The sequence below is a fragment of the Pituophis catenifer genome, unplaced genomic scaffold (assembly GCF_029215685.1).
Source record: "Pituophis catenifer annectens isolate HBS135680 unplaced genomic scaffold, rPitCat1.0.hap2 SCAF_18, whole genome shotgun sequence".
NCBI lineage: Eukaryota > Metazoa > Chordata > Lepidosauria > Squamata > Colubridae > Pituophis > Pituophis catenifer.
This window is the reverse complement of record NW_027256898.1, coordinates 6,956,072-6,973,173: the sequence shown is the minus strand read 5'-3', so window position 1 is coordinate 6,973,173 and position 17,102 is coordinate 6,956,072. Positions and strand designations below refer to the sequence as shown.

The window sequence follows — 17,102 nt, the reverse complement described above, 5'->3', positions numbered from 1 at the left end:
GCGTCTATTCTAGGAAATACGGTAGCGACGGTCAATCATTCACTACTGGAACTAAATGGGCGATCACCGTTATTTCCTTTGCCGCCATGGACGCCTATGAAGGATTTAATAAAAAAAAAAAAAAAAAAAAAACGCGCGCGCCTATTCTGGGTATTACGGTAGAGGGTATTACGTGACCTTCACGTCGGCGAGACGTTGCGGATTCTTAAGAGGGGAAAGTTTTCGGCAACGTACGTTCAACCATAGAGACGGGCCGCTAGACGCTTGCACATGCGCAATCTTAACGTTTGCCTTTTCAAGAGGCGGGCCGAACGCTCGTCTCCTCGCCTTGCTATTCATATCGGAGAGCCCCGCCTTTTTTTGTGGGCGGGCCAAGGACGACTGGCAAAGGCGGGGCCAAGGATCAAAAAAAAAAAAAAAAAAGCGCTTGCCGTTGCTATTGGCTAACGCCGTTGCCTATCTGCTCGGTTCGAGGAAGCCGATTGGCTGATTTGCTACGGAGGCGGGAGAGAAGGAAACTTTCAAAAAGCAAAACAAAAACAAAACTTTGATCAATATCGATTGTGATCACTTGTGTTACTGGGTTTTTTTTTTTTTTTTAGCTAATTTAACACGAGTTCGTTTTTTAAATTTAAATTTAGGTACACAGGCCTAGTCAGACTTAGCTTGTCGATCAGAAAAGGTCGGCAGTTCGGCGGTTCGAATCCCTAGTGCAGCCTGAGCAGGGGGGTTGGGCTAGATGACCTCCCACGGTCCCTTCCAACTCTTGTTACTGTTACTGACCTCCCTCCAAACGCCAAAACCAACCCTTTCCTTGTTTAACCCTCTTGCAAAACGGTCAGAGCTGATTGTCAAAAGATTTGCACTATCCCGAACTTTCAACAAAGTTGTTAGTTGGGATGGAGAGACTTTAGGGAAATATCATTTATTAATCTAATTAATTCTGATTAACTCCTACTCCCACCCACCACTTCCCACTCGCCGTCCAAAAAACTTACATTGCCTCGAGTCCTTTTTTTTTTCCCCCTCCCGAAACGCGTAAAGAGTGCCCAGGAGTATTTGTAGCTCCTGGGCACTCTGCACATGCTCAGAGGCTCGGCAAACCAAGCCCCTTTCCCCACTCCCGGCGCTTTAGTTAGCTTTGCAAAAAAGAGGGATCGGGAGCAATCGCCTCTCGCCCGCCCCCCCCCCCCCCCACAGGCTTGGTCACCCACCCAGTCCTGGTGGCTTTAACAGTAACAGAGCTGAAAGGGATCTCGGAGGTCATCTATCCCAACCCCCTTGCTCACGCAGGAGACCTGTACTAGGGATTCGAACCGCCGAACTGCCGACCTTTTCTGATCTTTTCTGATGATTTTCTGATTCAGCCACTGAGCCACCTGGGCTTTCTATGCGGAAAGACTGGGCCGGCGGCGGACGATGGGAGCTGGAGTCCAACCAGGGTATGGGGAGAAACTACCCCCCCCACCCCCTCAATTCTTGGCTGCGGAGCTCAAGTCTGCAATCAGACACGCCTTCCTGGCTGCAGGCCACGCCCCTCCGCTAGCCACGCCCCTCCGCTAGCCACGCCCACCCTGACATCAGCTGGGCTGCCTGGCATTAACAGGGAAGCTTCCACCCATTTCCTTGACCGCCACCGAGCGACCCATGTCCCCCCTGGTCACCGCCGCCTGCTGTTGCTGCTCCAGCCGCCGCCCGCCGCCGCTTTCCCGGGCCAGGTAAACCCCGAAGTTAAGGAGCAGCGGGCGGGGAGGGGAGCAGCCCAATTCGAAAGGAAAGGAGGCCAAGCGGAGAAGCCCGGGGGTCTCGTCGCTCCTGCCCCCCCCCCGTCCCTGCAGCAGCACATGCAAGCAATTGGGGATCCTTAAAAGCACCCCAGGGTGGGAGGTCAGCCAGGCCAAATGCCCCTCCTTCCCCCAAGATCCTGGCAAAAGAGCAAAAGGAGCCAGAGTGTCTCTGAGCATGTCCAGAGTTGTAGCAAAAGGAGGAAGACGGAGGGGGAATTGAATTTTTTTTATTACCTGTTCTGTGGGCGTGGCTTGGTGGGCGTGGCAAGAGAAGGATGCTGCAAAATCTCTATTACCTCCCCACTCCTGGAAGGATACTGCAAAATCTCCATTCCCACCAGGATATTGCAAAATCCCCATTCCCACCCCACTCCCGGGGGAAGGATACTGCAAAATCTCCATTCCCACCCCACTCCTGGGGGAAGGATACTGCAAAATCTCCATTCCCCACCAGGATATTGCAAAAATCCCCATTCCCTCCCCACTTCTGGGGGAAGGATACTGTAAAATCTCCATTCCCACCCCACTCCTGGGGGAGGGATACTGCAAAATCTCCATTCCCACCCCACTCCTGGGGGAGGGATACTGCAAAATCCCCATTCCCTCCTCACTCCAGGGGGGAGGGATACTGCAATATCCCCATTCCCACCCCACTCCTGGGGGAAGGATACTGCAAAATCCCCATTCCCTCCTCACTCCAGGGGAGGGATACTGCAAAATCCCCATTCCCTCCCCACTCGGGGGCCAGCCAGAGGTGGTATTGGCCGGTTCTCCGAACTACTCAAAATTTCCATTACCCGTTCTCCAGAACCTGCTGAAATAGCACCCCTGGAACAAGAGTGTCTCTGAGCATGTCCAGAGTTGCGCCCTGTAGCTTTAGGAGCCAGATGGCTTTTTGCCCACTTTCTATATAATACCGTGTAGCTTTTGGCTTTTTTTTTTTTTTTGGCCCCGTTTCCTGTTGCAACACTTCTGTGTCCTTGGGATTGGAGGGCGCTAGTCCTCATGATGTTTGCTCAACGCTCAGTTCTCTCCAGAGGAAGGAACTGACCCTGCAGGATTTGCCGGAGGACACTTTGCTGGACGTCCTCTCCTGGGTTCCCAAGGGGGACCTGATCCACAACTGCCGGCTGGTCTGCAAACGGTGGCGTTACCTAGTGGACCTTCCCGTGGTCTGGAAGAGGAAATGCGAGCGGCTCGGCTTCCACCTGGAGCCGCTGGAAGGCAGCCTTCCGGATTGGAGGACGTTTTTCTTCAACTTGAGCAAAAGGAATCTCCTGAGGAACGTTTGCGGAAGAGGTTGGTCCTTGCTTGACAGGCTGTTCGGAGCCGGACGACAATTCCCGGAGTCTTTCCAGAACAGGGGTCTCCAACCTTGGCAACTTTAAGCCTGGCGGACTTCAACTCCCAGAATTCCTCAGCCGGCTTTGCTGAGGAATTCTGGGAGGAATTCTGGGAGTTGAAGTCCCCAAGTCTTAAAAGTTGCCAAAGTTGGAGATCCCTGGATTAAAAGACTTCCAAGGTCCCTTCCAACTCTTGTTAATTCTATTCCCGTGATGGCAAACCTAGCGTGCCACAGGTGGCACGCGGTGCCATATCGGTGGGCACGCGTGCTCCACTCCGGCGTACATGCACACGCTGGCCAGCTGATTTTCGGGCCTCCTGGTCCCACTGGAAGTCAGCAAACGGGTCGTTTCTGGCCTCCGGGGTGGGGTGGGGAAGGCTGTTTTTGCCCTCCCCAGGCTCCTAGAAAAGCCTCTGGCGTCTGGGGAGGGCAAAAAACAGGCCTACCAGGCCCACTGTGCCATCGCGTGCCAAAGGTGTGGGGAGCGTGGGGGGGGCGGGTCATACATGCATGTGTGGGGGGCTGCGGCACATAGAATTATGGGTGTGGGCATGCACGTGCGCGACCCCCCGAACCCTCCCACCACCACACTTTTGGCACGCGATGGCAAAAAGGTTAGCCATCACGGTTCTGTTCTATTCAAATTCCAACACCCAGTCGTTTCTTGTTAATTTGCCTTTTTTTTTTCTTTCTTTTTGCTTCTTTCCTGCAGCGGGGCTGAGATACTGGGAACTGCATCCCGCGGACTGGATGGCCGACTGGATGCCTGAGGATATTCCCAGTGGGTTCAAGAGGCGTTTCTTCAAGATATTTAAAAAGAAACGCAAATCCCCTCTTCCAGACACCGTTTGGACGGTCTTCGTACCAACCTGGCACCAAGATGGCGGCCTGAGGTATTTTTAAATTTTGATCGCAAAGAGTTAGGGAGCTCATCCGGGAATTGGGACGTTTGGCATGGTCCCCGGTGATCTCCCCCAAGTCGAAACCAGGCCTCTGCAAAAGAGTCTTGAGATTGTACAGGTAGTCCTCGACTTACGTCCGCAATGGAGCCCAACATTTCTGTTGCTAAGTGAGAGCGTTGTTAAGTAAGTTGTGCTCCATTTTACGACTTTCCTTGCCACATTGGTTTAAGTCAGTGATGGCTAACCTTTTTGCCATTGCGTGCTCCCCACGCTTTTGGCACGCGATGGCGCAGTGGGCCACAGTTGCCCTCCCCAGGCTCCAGGGGCTTTCTAGGAGCCTGGGGAGGGCAAAAACAGCCTTCCCCACCCCCCGGAGGCCAGATACGGCCCGTTTGCTGACTTCCAGTAGGACCAGAAGGCCTGAAAATCAGCTGGCCAGCGTGTGCATGTGGGCCAGAGCGGAGCTCACGTGCCCACTGTCAGAGCTCTGCGTGCCACCTGTGACACGCGTGCCATAGGTTCGCCATCACGGGTTTAAGTGAATCACGGCAGTTGTTAAACTGAGTAATACGGTTGTTAAGTGAATCTGGCTTCCCCATTTCCTTTGCTTGTCAGAAGGTCGCAAAAAGGGGCATTGCATGATCCCGGGATGCTGTGAGCATCTGTTCTGCCCCAGCTGTGGACCTCAAAGAACACAGCACACACAAAGTTTGTACAAAACTTAAATTTACTAAAATAATTCAGTCTTTTCCAAACAAAGGCTGTTAATAAACTTCCTTAACAGCCTACAAGAAAACAAAGATAAAGTAATCACAATCTTACTAAGGTTGGCAGAAAGCCCAGAAGCAATTTGCAGAGAATCCAGACCGAAGGAGAATGAACTAAAGTTGTTCCCTACAATTTGCTTCAGTTGGTGTTCCTCCTTAAATAGGCTAAGGTAGTGGCCAATTAGCCCCAAGCCTTACTCTCGAGGAGACCTCCTCCTGAGGAGCCACTCCTGCCTTTTGGCAGCTCTGCGCGTGCCCCTGCATCGAGAAGAGGCTCCTCCTCTTCTTCCTCTTCACCCATGGAAGCTTCTGGAGGTTCTGAAGGCCCTGGCTGAATCCCCGCCTCTGGCACCACATCTTCTCCAGCCTCCTCACTGTCTGACTCGGGTGCCAGCTGCACCACACCAGCCTCCTCGTTGTCGGAATCAGCTACAATCCGCACAGGCCACTGACGGGCCACAACAGCGTCATAAATATGAGTCAGTGGCCAAAACGGTTTGAGTTTTGATCATGTGACCCTGGAGATGGTACAAAGGTGGTGTGGAAAAACCCTCGCCAAGACGCTTTTTTCCATGCCGTTGTAACTTCAAACAGTCACTAAGTGAATTGCGGTAAGACGAGGACCACCTGTATATGTCTGCTGAAGGTGGATTTCCCACAGGAGCTTCCAGCTTCTAACCCTCTCCGGCTCCAGTGTCTTTTCTGTAGACGAGGATGGCCTGTCTTCATTTCTGCCTCTGTTTAGGTTTTTTGTGAAGAAGAAACAACGAGTCACCTTGAAGGACAAAGGGATCCCGAACTGGGTAATGGATGAAATGAAGCCCCAAATCACGGTGAAGGATTGGTGAGTACTGGAGTGGGGGCGAATTGTACAATGATGAACGGGTTCTCTTTCTTCAAAAGGCCCCAAATATTCTCTTGAGAAGAGAACTCGGGTTCCCTAAATGGTGTATAACTTAGTCCCGGCAAACCTCTTTAATTCATACGGCGGTAAATTACGTTCACGTACAGCCCGCAAGGCTTGATAAACAGTCTTTCAGAGGAAGGTTTATCAACACCCACCTTATCTCCCTTGGAATGCTGCCAAAGAGCTAATTTCCAGACGCAGGGCAAGGCCAAACTTGGCACAGAGTCACAAACAGAATTTTCAAATCTTGAATCGGCCAGATGAACTGTTTCCTGCAAAAGCTCATGTCCCGTTCGCTCTTCTTTTATGTCTTATGGGAGGGGCCAATCATCTCTAAGCCTTACTCCCAAGTCGACCCTGTTTCCTTAATTGTTCCTGTCTCCTGGCAGCTCTGCTTTTGTTCACACTGGGAACAGGCTCCCGCTGTTCTTCTGCCTCGCTGATGTCAGACTCCGGAGACTCGGGAGGCAGCAAAGAACTACCAGATGACCTTGGCCCCCTCTCTACCTCCAACTCAGAGCCATCATCCGAGCCTTCCCCAGACTCCAGGACTGGCCCACGTTCCTCCCCAACCTCCTCACTGTCCAAATCTGCTGCCAGCTCTGCTGGCCACTGGCGGGCCACAACATTAGGAGGGGGGGGAAATCAAGTTATGTATGCCAAATAGGTTTTGGATTCTTCATGCCCAAAACTCGGAGAGCAAGATAGCTGGTTAAAATGAGATTGACACTTTTATCATTCTAAAACAAGGTTCTCCAATCTTGGCCCCTTGAAGACTTGTGGACATGGCTGGCTAGGGAATTCTGGGAGTTGAAGTCCACAAGTCTTCAAGTGGCCAAGGTTGGAGACACCTGATTTAGAGGATGTAAGTTAGGCTGGAGTAAAGGTTTTTCTTCTTCTAACATTAGGCTGTCCAAAGGGATGGTTTTACGCAGGGGTGAAATCCAGCAGGTTCTGACAGGTTCTGGAGAACCAGTTGCGGAAATTTTGAGTAGTTTGGAGAACCAGCAAATACCACCTCTGGCTGGGTGCAGAGGGGGGTGCGAATGTAGATTTTGCAGCATCCTTCCCCTGGAGTGGGGTGGGAATGGGGATTTTGCAACATCCTTCCCCTGGAGCAGGGTGGGAATGTAGATTTTGCAGCATCCTTCCCCTGGAGCAGGGTGGGAATGGATATTTTGCAGTATCCTTCCCCTGGAGAGGGGAGGGAATGGGAATTTTGCAGCATCCTTCCCCTGGAGTGGGGTGGGAATGGAGATTTTTCAGCATCCTTCCCCTGCCATGCCCACCGAGCCACGCCCATAGAACCGATAGTAAAGAAATTTGAATTTCATCACTGGTTTTACGTTGCCTCCTTCAATACCCTCGACGTTATTTGAGGCACAAAATGGCCTTGGGAAGCAGCCAGCTGATGCTGGCTGTTTTCTGTCCCGTTTTTCTCCCTTGTAAACACAGGTATTTTAATGTGGACAATTCCCACTACCAGCTGACGGTGAATCTGCTCTCTGCCAATTGCGAAGTCCTCCAAAATTACTGCAAGATGTTTGAAGTCCGAGAACGAGTGCCTACTGTGGAAGAATGGCGGGAGGTAAAACAAAACATGGACATCCCTTTTGTCTGAAATGGTACAGGGTAGTCCTCGATGTACGACCACAATCGAGCCCAAAATTTACGTTGCCGAGCGAAACATCTGTCAAGTGAGTTTTGTCCCGTTTTACGACTTTTCTTGCCACGGCTGTTAAGTGAATCACTGCAGTGGATAAGTTGGTAACTGTTGTGACCTAGGCTTCCTGAGTCATTAAAACACACGAGTAGTCCCAAAAACCTCTTTTATTGCAACAGCTATGAATTACGTTCATTCACAGCTGGGTCCCAATTAGTTGCAAAAAGTCCTTCGGGAGAATTCCTTTGGGATAATCACCAACCTTTATCTCCCTCGACACGCTGCCAAAGACCTAGTTGGCAAAGCCACATGGAGTCCAGAATCAAACAGAGATGCCGACTGGGAACAAAATTAACAACGTTGCTTTCCTGCAAAGGGCCCACGTGCCTTTGATCCTCTTTTAAACCTTACGGGAGGGGCCAATCATCTCCAGGCCTTACTCCCTAGTCGTCCCTTTTGCTTTAGCTGCTCTTGCCTTCTGGCAGCTCTGTGCATGCTGGCCGGCTAGGGCAACACTCGCGTGCCCACAGATATGGCTCCGCGTGCCACCTGTGGCATGTGTGCCACCAGTTCGCCATCACGGGTATAGGGTCTCCGGGTTGGACTAGATGACCTCCAAGATCCCTTCCAACTCTTATTATTCTGTATGCATTTCTCTCCTCTGTAGGTTTCGTACGTCTTTGAAAATTATCCGTCTGGAGTGCGCTATGTGGATTTTGAACATCGAGTGGGCTGGCGGTCGGCAGTGAAAGTAACCAACAGCAGTATTGCAGTGGATTTAGTATGACGAGGGGGCAGGGCTCTTTATTTAGCACTTTCATGCCTTGATATCGTTTTAGAAGGGAGGAATTTTCTCTGCTTTGAAGTATTCTCCGAAGTTGTATGTTTACACTTGCATACCAACCATAAATGCTGCTGTGGTCATTTTACGGGACGATGGCAATATTTTCAAATCACGGGGAAGGGGTGGGAGGAGTAGCAAGTAGAATGGATTATTGGAAGTCACTTCCATATTAAAGTTTCCCGTTAAAAGTTTGGGAGAGCACAAATGGTTCTTTTGCATACACACATTCTGTGACCAAAGAAACGCACTTCACAAGCCACGTTGGGACAAGCGAGAACAAATATGAAGCCGGAACACATGCAGGCAAGAGGGAAATTTGATTTTTTTTAAAAAAAAATGTGTTAAATGCCTTGATTGCGACTTGCTAATTATCGATATCCAATATTTGTACTTTGCCTTTCTCCCATACTGTTTCTTTTAGGCAAATTTAAAGGCGGGTTTGATCCAAAATATTACTGTATTTCCCAAAAATAAGACCCTGTCTTATATTTTTTTGAACCCTGAAATAAGCGCTTGGCCTTATTGCCCTGCGCTCAAAAGCCTAATTGAGTCAGGGGATGACTTATTTTGGGGGAAACAGGTTAGATGATAGATAGATGGATGGATAGATAGATGATAGATAGATGATAGATGGATTGTTAGATGGATAGATAAATAGATGATAGATAGATAGATAGATAGATAGATAGATAGATAGATAGATAGATAGATAGATGATTGATAGATGATAGATACTCTGTTTCCCTGAAAATAAGACCCTCTCTTATAGTTTTTTGAACCCTGAAATAAGCGCTTGGCCTTATTGCCATGCGCTCAAAGCCCGATTGGGCTTATCATCAGGGAATGTCTTATTTTGGGGAAAACAGGTTAGATGATAGATAGATAGATAGATAGATAGATAGATAGATAGATAGATAGATAGATAGATAAATAAATAGATGATAGATGGATAGATGATAGATAGATGATAGATGGATAATTAGATGGATAAATGATAGATAGATGATAAATAGATGATAGATGATAGATAGATAAATAGATGATAGATAGATGATAGATGATAGATGCATAATTAGATGGATAGATAAATAGATGATAGATAGATGATAAATAGATGATTGATAGATAGATAGATGATAGATGATAGATGGATAATTAGATGGATAAATAGATGATAGATGGATAATTAGATGGATAGCTAGACGATTGATAGATGATAGATACTCTGTTTCCCCAAAAATAAGACCCTGTCTTATATTTTTTTGAACCCTGAAATAAGCGCTTGGCCTTATTGCCATGCGCTCAAAAGCACGATTGGGCTTATTATCAGGGGGTGACTTATTCTGGGGGAAACGGGGTATTAAAAGTAAAACCTCTGAAATTCCAGGCCAAATTGTCAAAGGTTATTTGTAGTTGTCTGAACAAGTCCAAGGAAGGGTGATCCGATCCTCTCTTGCAGAGAACAGGATGTAGTTTAATGTGGTATATTTAAAAAAAATGTGGAAAGAAACTATATTGTATGTAGAATTTCCTTGCCAGGAATGCCTGCTCAGGCTGCCTTCTAATTCTCAGTTTTCCACCGTTGAAAACTCTTTGTAAATGTCTCATGTCTCTTATTGCTATTTGATGCTTTTGAATTATTTTGTAAAATTAAAGTCACTTGGGATTTTCTTAAAAAAAAAAACAAAACTGTGATCCAGACTGCTTTGAATGCCTTCTTTCTGTAATATATTTATTATTATTATTTGTTTAATTATACATTTATATTGTGTGTGAACAGAGTTGGTTCTGGGTATATCAATAACAATATTATTGATCTCTATCACAATTTCTCAAATTTAAGTAATCCTCGTTATATTGTTCATAGATATTCAAAAAATGCCTAATTCCTCATCTTTATCTCTACCTTCATCTATATCTTTCTTGTTCTATCTAAACATTTCTCTTATGTCTGAACAAATTTAACGAAATTTCATTTATATTGATCCAAATAATCCTCGTTATATTGTTCATACATATTCAAAAAATGTCTAGCTCCTCATCTCTACCTTCATCTATATCTTTCTTGTTCTATCTAAACATTTCTCTTATGTCTGAAGAAATTTAATGAAATTTCATTTATATTGATCCAAGTCACGCTAACGTTGTTAATAATCTCTGTCACATTTATCGAATTTATACAATCCTCATTTATACATCTCCTCTTTAGTACTTCAATTCTTATCCGGTTTTTTTTCATATTAATCCAATTCACAATAACAGTATGAACCAATTTAAATAGATATCATTCATGTTGATCCAATTCACATTGACCTTATTAATGATCTCTATCACATTAATCAGATTTATATAATCCCGTTATGTTGTTTAAATATACATTTAAAAAATACTTCTTTTTTTTTTTAATGAATGCCTTCTTTGAAGTCCGTGAAAATGGGTATAAAATTAAAGGGGAAAAAAACTTCCTTTTTCTAGGTGAAAAAATGGCGATGTTTGGATAAATCAGGAACTCTGTTTGTTTCTGTGCCTTATCTGTCTGTGACCTCATCACTCGAGTTGTACTTTGAGGCTTTATCAAAAGAGGAAACAGTTAAAAGTTGACTCAACCATTGGCCGCAGAAGGAAATAATTTAGATCCCTTCTAAAGACAGACATAATTTTTCAGAGCTCATAAACTTTAGCCTACTGTCTAATCTTCAGCACAGGTAGTTCTCGACTTCATTTCGTGACCGTTGAAAGTCACCAAAGCGCTGAAAATTTTTCCTACTTAGGACCTTTCTAGCATCCCCACGATCGTGTGATCACAAGGCAGGTGCTTGGCAAGTGACTCATGCTTACGACCGTTGCTGTGTCCAAAGGTCATAGGATCCCCCTTTGTGACCTTTTGACGAGCGAAATCAAGGGGGGAGCCAGATTCACTTAACAACCGGGGCAGTGGTGGAATTCATTTTTTTTTTTACCACCGGTTCTGTGAGCGTGGCTTGCTGGGTGTGGTGTGTGGCCTGGTGGGTGTGGCAGGGGAAGGAAACTGCAAAATCTCCATTCCCACCCCACTCCAGGGGAAGGATGTTGTAAAATCCCCATTCCCACCCCACTCCAGGGGAAGGATACTGCAAAATCCCCTTTCCCTCCTCACTCCTGGGGGAAGGATATTACAAAATCCCCATTCCCATCCCACTACAGGGGAAGGATACTGCAAAATTCTCATTCCCACCCCACTCCAGGGGAAGGATACTGCAAAATCCCCATTCCCTCCTCACTCCAGAGGAAGGATACTGCAAAATCCCCATTCCCTACTCACTCCTGGGGGAAGGATATTACAAAATCCCCATTCACATCCCAATACAGGGGAAGGATACTGCAAAATCCTCATTCCCACCCCACTCCAGGGGAAGGATACTGCAAAATCCCCATTCCCTCCTCACTCCAGAGGATGGATACTGCAAAATCCCCATTCCCTCCTCACTCCTGGGGGAAGGATATTACAAAATCCCCATTCCCACCCCACTCCAGGGGAAGGATACTGCAAAATCCCCATTCCCACCCCACTCCTGAGGGGAAGGATACCGCAAAATCCCCATTCCCACCCCACTCTGGGGCCAGCCAGAGGTGGCATTTGCCGGTTCTCCGAACTACTCAAAATTTCCGCTACCGGTTCTCCAGAACCTGCTGAATTTCACCCCTGAACCGGGGTTACTAATTTATTAACTGTGGTGATTCACTTAACAATTGTGGCAAGAAAGGTCATCGAATGGGGCAAAACTCACTCAGCGACAGAAATTTGGGGCTCAATTGTGGTCGTACGTCGAGGCCAACCTGTACTGTATGTGGGTCCTCCAAGGGCTGAAAGCTACGCAACAAATCAGATCTAAATTTTAATTCCTAGCAAGCCAGCCCAGCTTTTATTTCCGAGGGAAGGCAGCATTCTGCCTATGTTTGAAAGAACAAACATATGCTTGTTTGTTCGCTCGCAAACCAAGTTTTAATGCTCAGGGAAAGTGGCTAAAGCTCCTTCAAACTTTGAAGCAGAGAGTCCCTCTTCCTCTTTGGGGGCTGCTATTTAGAAGCTCCTTCCCTCGTTCCCAGCTGTGCATAGAAGCCTTTTATAAATCCATGGAAAAGCCAAAAGCCGTAAATGCAAAATAAATCCAAAGTCCATCATAGTGGCTTGTTAGCTCTTTTGGAGTCCTTCAAGAGGGCGTCAACATGCAGGAATCAAACAAACAGCTCCACTGTTGTGTCCAGGGTCCACATGACATCAAAGAAGCTGCGTCATTCTATGCAAATGAATCAGGAATTCCCACCCTCCCTCTTTCTCTTCCTCCTCCTCCTCCTCCTCCCTGGCCAGACAGATCTTTGAGAACTGGCTCGTGGGTACCAACATCTCCAATACTTTCTCTTTGTGTCTTTTTATTTTTGCACCTTTCTACCTTTCGGCAGGGAAGTATCAGGAACCTGGGGTTGGGAGAGTGGAGTTTTGGAAGAGATTTGCAATCAGACAGGAGCCGGTCAGGGTCTCCCTAAAAAATCTGCAAAATTAAGAGCTACTGGATCAAGAAGCAAGGGTCCAAGAAAGAAAGATGCACGGAGTGAGATCCTGACTCATCCTTGCCCACTGGTGGTGGCCTGAATGTTGACACACCAGAACGAGAAGTCCTAGGGTAGCCATTCCCTACTTCCTCGTCACGTGTTTTGGGAAAAAAATTGTGGGCGGAGAGGCATCAGCAATGGAAAATTGAAGCTCAAGGCGGACCGGAAAGCTAAGCTAGCTTTTGCTGCCCAGCTTCCTCGCGCCCTTCAGTGGTCCTGGACCAGAGGTGAAATCCAGCAGGTTCTGACGAACCGGTAGCGGAAAGTTTGAGTAGTTTGGAGAACCGGCAAATACCACCTCTGGCTGGTCCCAGAGTGGGGAGGGAATGGAGATTTTGCAATATCCTTGCCCCAGGAGTGGGGTGGGAATGGGGATTTTGCAATATCCTTGCCCCAGGAATGGGGTGGGAATGGGGATTTTGCAGTATCCTTCTCCCAGGGAAGATCAACTCTGCTGCAAATCCCCAGATCCTCTTTACATTTGAATCCCGACTCTGGAGATTTCTCTCTCGATTTTTACTATTTCAAGCTGATCTCCAGAATTTACAGCCCTCCAGAATTTTCCAGCTTTAAGAATTGTGCTGAGTCATTCTGCATCCTGATCGGCTGAGCTCTGTAGCCAATGTATTTAAGGAGAGCTAAATTATGGTTAGTGTGGACACTACACCATTTTACCTGCTGCTATGCTGTAACTATTTTTGATCTCTCTCTGGTCAACTGTTTAGTTTAGTTTAGTTTAGTTTAGTTTAGTTTAGTTTAGTTTAGTTTAGTTTAGTTTAGTTTAGTTTAGTTTAGTTTAGTTTAGTTTGATTTGTATACCGCCCTACTCCCGAAGGACTCAGGGCGGTGAACAGCCACAAGAGAAAAACACATAAATACAAAATTTAAAAACAGAATAAAACCGAATTAAACAATGTGGCCGAAGACAGATTTAAAACACCCCAATAAATTAAAACCAATTAAAATTTGTGTTTTAAAAGGGAAAAATTAGGCCAGGCCAGCCTGATGGAATAAAAAGGTTTTAAGAGCGCGGCGGAAGGTGCGTAGATCCAGGATCCTCCGTATCTCCGGGGGGAGCTCGTTCCAGATAGTAGGTGCCCCCACAGAGAAGGCCCTCCCCCTGGGGGCCGCCAGTCGGCATTGTTTGGCCGACGGCACCCGGAGGAGCCCCTCTCTGTGAGAGCGTACCGGCCGGTGGGAGGCTACTGGTAGCAGCAGGCGGTCTCGTAGATAACCAGGTCCTAAGCCATGGAGCGCTCTAAAGGTGGTAACCAAGACCTTGAAGCGCACACGGAAGACCACCGGGAGCCAGTGCAGCTCGCGCACGAGAGGTGTTCCATGGGAGCGCCACGTCGCTCCCATAACCACCCGCGCGGCCTCACTCTGCGCCAGTTGGAGCCTCCGGGTGCTCCTCAAGGGGAGCCCCATGTAGATCATGATTATCCATTTACTGCTTTCTGATATTTATTGAACTGTTTTCATAATGTTCCTGACTGTTCCTTGTATTTTTCTACAAACTGGTAAGAAGATTTTATATCCCTGGATTGATCTTATATTGCACTTTATATGGCTAAGACTTGGATTGTTAAAGGAATATGATTTTGCTTTTCCCTAAAAGTAAAATACTATAAAACTCAATTTGTCTATATGTTGTTCACAATTACTCTCAAACAGTTTCCGTGCGAAAAACTCTAATGGTACTCTGCTTTATAAGCCACAACTTCCGGGTGTAACTCAAAAAAATATCCTTCACTTAAAGCATCATGCATCCTGAACCCTGGAGGCGGGGGGAAGGGGAGGACTATGTAGCAGGCTGAAATTCAACTGGGAGAGCTTTTCTCACCACAAGCCACACCCTCCCTCCCTCCCTCTGCAGAACCGGGATACCTCTCTCCTTGCCCTGGAAAGGAAAGGGGGGGGGGTTCTCATCTATATATCTATTATATATCTGTGCTGTTCGCATCTCTGTTTAGGAGAGGGTGAAACCATGCTGGGAATGATGGGAGCTGTAGTTTTCTGGGTCTGGAAAGCATCTGGGAAGTTTACAGATACCCGAAAAACGAACAGGGACCAGGGCTAGCTGATTATCTTCCCTTGGGGAGGGGGGTGTATTTTCTTCCTTTTCTTCCTGAACTCTAGCCAGGGAGAGGAGAGGGGTTGGACTAGATGACCTCCGAGGTCCCTTCCAACTCTATCCTTCTATGATTCTGACACCCAGATTTTTTTTGGGGGGGGGGAAGGGGATCCCTCAAGGAAGCGGTGTCTTAAAGCCACCGAAGGGGGGTGGGTGGGAGGCCCTTAGCTTAATTCACACCGTTGAGAACCCCAAATGGACTGGGGACGGGGACTGGAGAAGCTGAGGCCAGAGGATCGTACAGATGTGGAGTGAGAGAGCTACATCCTGCCCTCCGCCCATGTTCCACAGCCACTCTTTTCTCTTTTCCATGCCTGCTTCCACAGCTTGGTTAGGGCAAAGCTTGGGAGGGCCATGAGTGGGGTGGGGGGTGGGGGTTTGAACTATTTCCCAGGCTCCCCTATCCCCCCTCTCATCCTCCTGCTGTGGCCGCAAGGGGGAATCAAGAGGCAGGGAAGGAGGGAGGGTCCCTTGGCATCATCATCCTCCCTCCCTCCCTGTCTCTCTCTCTCTCTAATGGACGCTTTCCGCTTTACGATCTGGCGCTGCTCACAAGCTGAGACGTTAAACATCTGGAAGGATGCCCCAACGGGAGCGAGTAGCGGTCATCGCCTAGTAAATTTCCACAGCATCCGGGAAGCTTTTGGACCAGGATGGGAGACGGGAGATGCGTCACTGAGCGAGCAGGGAGCTTCGCCTGACAGGCTCACTCACGCTCCTACAGCTCTCCACCCACCCACCCCCGTGTCCCACCCACCCCGGCCTCTTAAAACAGCAAAGCAGGGAAACGCCTTCCTCTCCTCCGCATCTTTGCAAAGTTATACTTGAGTTACGACACCCTGTTGCTGATCGGGACGGGAGGTGGCGGCCGTTTGCCTGCCCCAGGGGTGGGGCACGAGTTCCTTTCCTGCCTCTTCCTTGCAAGCCAGGTAAACCCCCCTCTCCCCTCCCCAGCCTTTCTCAGCCCGAGAGCTGGAATCCCCCCCCCCCCAATCGGGCAAGCCAAGTGGGTGGGCCGCCTTAATCCAAAATTTGGATCTTCCTCCCCAGAGATATTTGTTGTCGTTAGTCGCGAAGTCGTGTCCGACCCATCGCGACCCCCATGGACCACGTTCCTCCAGGCCTTCCTGTCCTCCACCATCCTCTGGAGTCCATTTAAGATCACGCCGACTGCTTCGGTGACTCCATCCAGCCTCCTCGTTCTCTGCCGTCCCCTTCTTCTTTTGCCCTCCATCGTTCCCAGCATTCGGCTCTTCTCCTTCCTTCTCGTTAGGCGGCCCAAAGGATTTGAGTTTCCTCTTCAGGATCCGGCCTTCTAAAGAGCTGTCAAAGCTTTTCTTTCTTTGCAGACAAGAGCTCAGCTTAAAGGGCTGCCAAAAAGGAAGAGGTGGGAGGAAGGTACAGGCTACCTCTCTCGCCTCACCCTCTGCCTTACCTCTCCGCGTTACACTCTATCAAACACAGGCTCGCATTTATGAAGGCACGATTTAATGTGATCCCCTCAAATGTCCTCGACAGTAGACTCTCGGGGGGAGTAAAATCCATCTATTGTACATGTGACGGCCGATCCCCGGAATCTCTGTTCCATATTACATTCGTATGTCCCCACTACCGGGACATAAGATCAAGATTCATTTCTCCTATTTCCCAGAGATTCCCTGGTTCACCTGATTCGTTCAGCCTTTATTTCCCACTCCAGGACGCAGACCCCAATATAACTCTAAAGGTGGCAAAATTTTTTGCTGCAGTCGTGGCTGGAAAAAAAAAATGGGGGAAGAGACGGGTAAGCCCTACGGCAGAGGATCACTAGTATTGACAGTACAGATTGTATCTGAGGCAGTAGATAGTGTACTGTCACATGATCTATCTATATTTGTAAAATATACTCCCTTTCTATGTGTATTTTAATTTGGTCTCTGACCGTAATAAAAGCTTACTTACTTACTTCTCCCAAACACCAGAAGGGAGGACAAGAAACAATGGATGGAAATTAGTTTAAGGAGAGAAGGAACTTAGAAATAAGAAGCTTTGGGGGGGGGGGGGCTGAAGGAAAGTGGGGGAAGGTTGGAGGGAGGAAGAGAGAGAGAGACGACGCGAAGGCCAGTGTTGATAGGGCCGAAAAAGGATTGGGATTGATGGTTGGGATTGTCTACCACGTCTAGG

The 17,102-nt window shown here is 47.9% G+C and overlaps 1 protein-coding gene across 3 annotated transcripts; it reads left to right on the top strand.

Annotated features, from left to right (window-relative positions):
- Window positions 1-1,644: 1,644 nt before the first annotated feature.
- LOC139326006 (F-box only protein 44-like) lies at window positions 1,645-9,180 on the top strand. 3 transcript variants are annotated; one of them, XR_011601130.1, is made up of 6 exons: window positions 1,645-1,718; window positions 2,815-3,086; window positions 3,845-4,025; window positions 5,547-5,645; window positions 7,164-7,405; window positions 8,039-8,129. XR_011601130.1 is itself a non-coding variant. In XM_070956086.1 (6 exons), the coding sequence occupies exons 1-6, from the start codon at window positions 1,648-1,650 to the stop codon at window positions 8,156-8,158; spliced, it is 876 nt and encodes a 291-aa protein (XP_070812187.1). In that variant the 5' UTR covers window positions 1,645-1,647; the 3' UTR covers window positions 8,159-9,180. The 3 variants fall into 3 exon arrangements, 2 of the variants coding, with proteins under 2 accessions (XP_070812187.1, XP_070812188.1); XM_070956086.1 differs by having other exon boundaries at window positions 7,164-7,296; window positions 8,039-9,180; XM_070956087.1 differs by lacking the exons at window positions 7,164-7,405; window positions 8,039-8,129 and adding an exon at window positions 6,098-6,711.
- The last annotated feature ends 7,922 nt before the right edge of the window (window positions 9,181-17,102 follow it).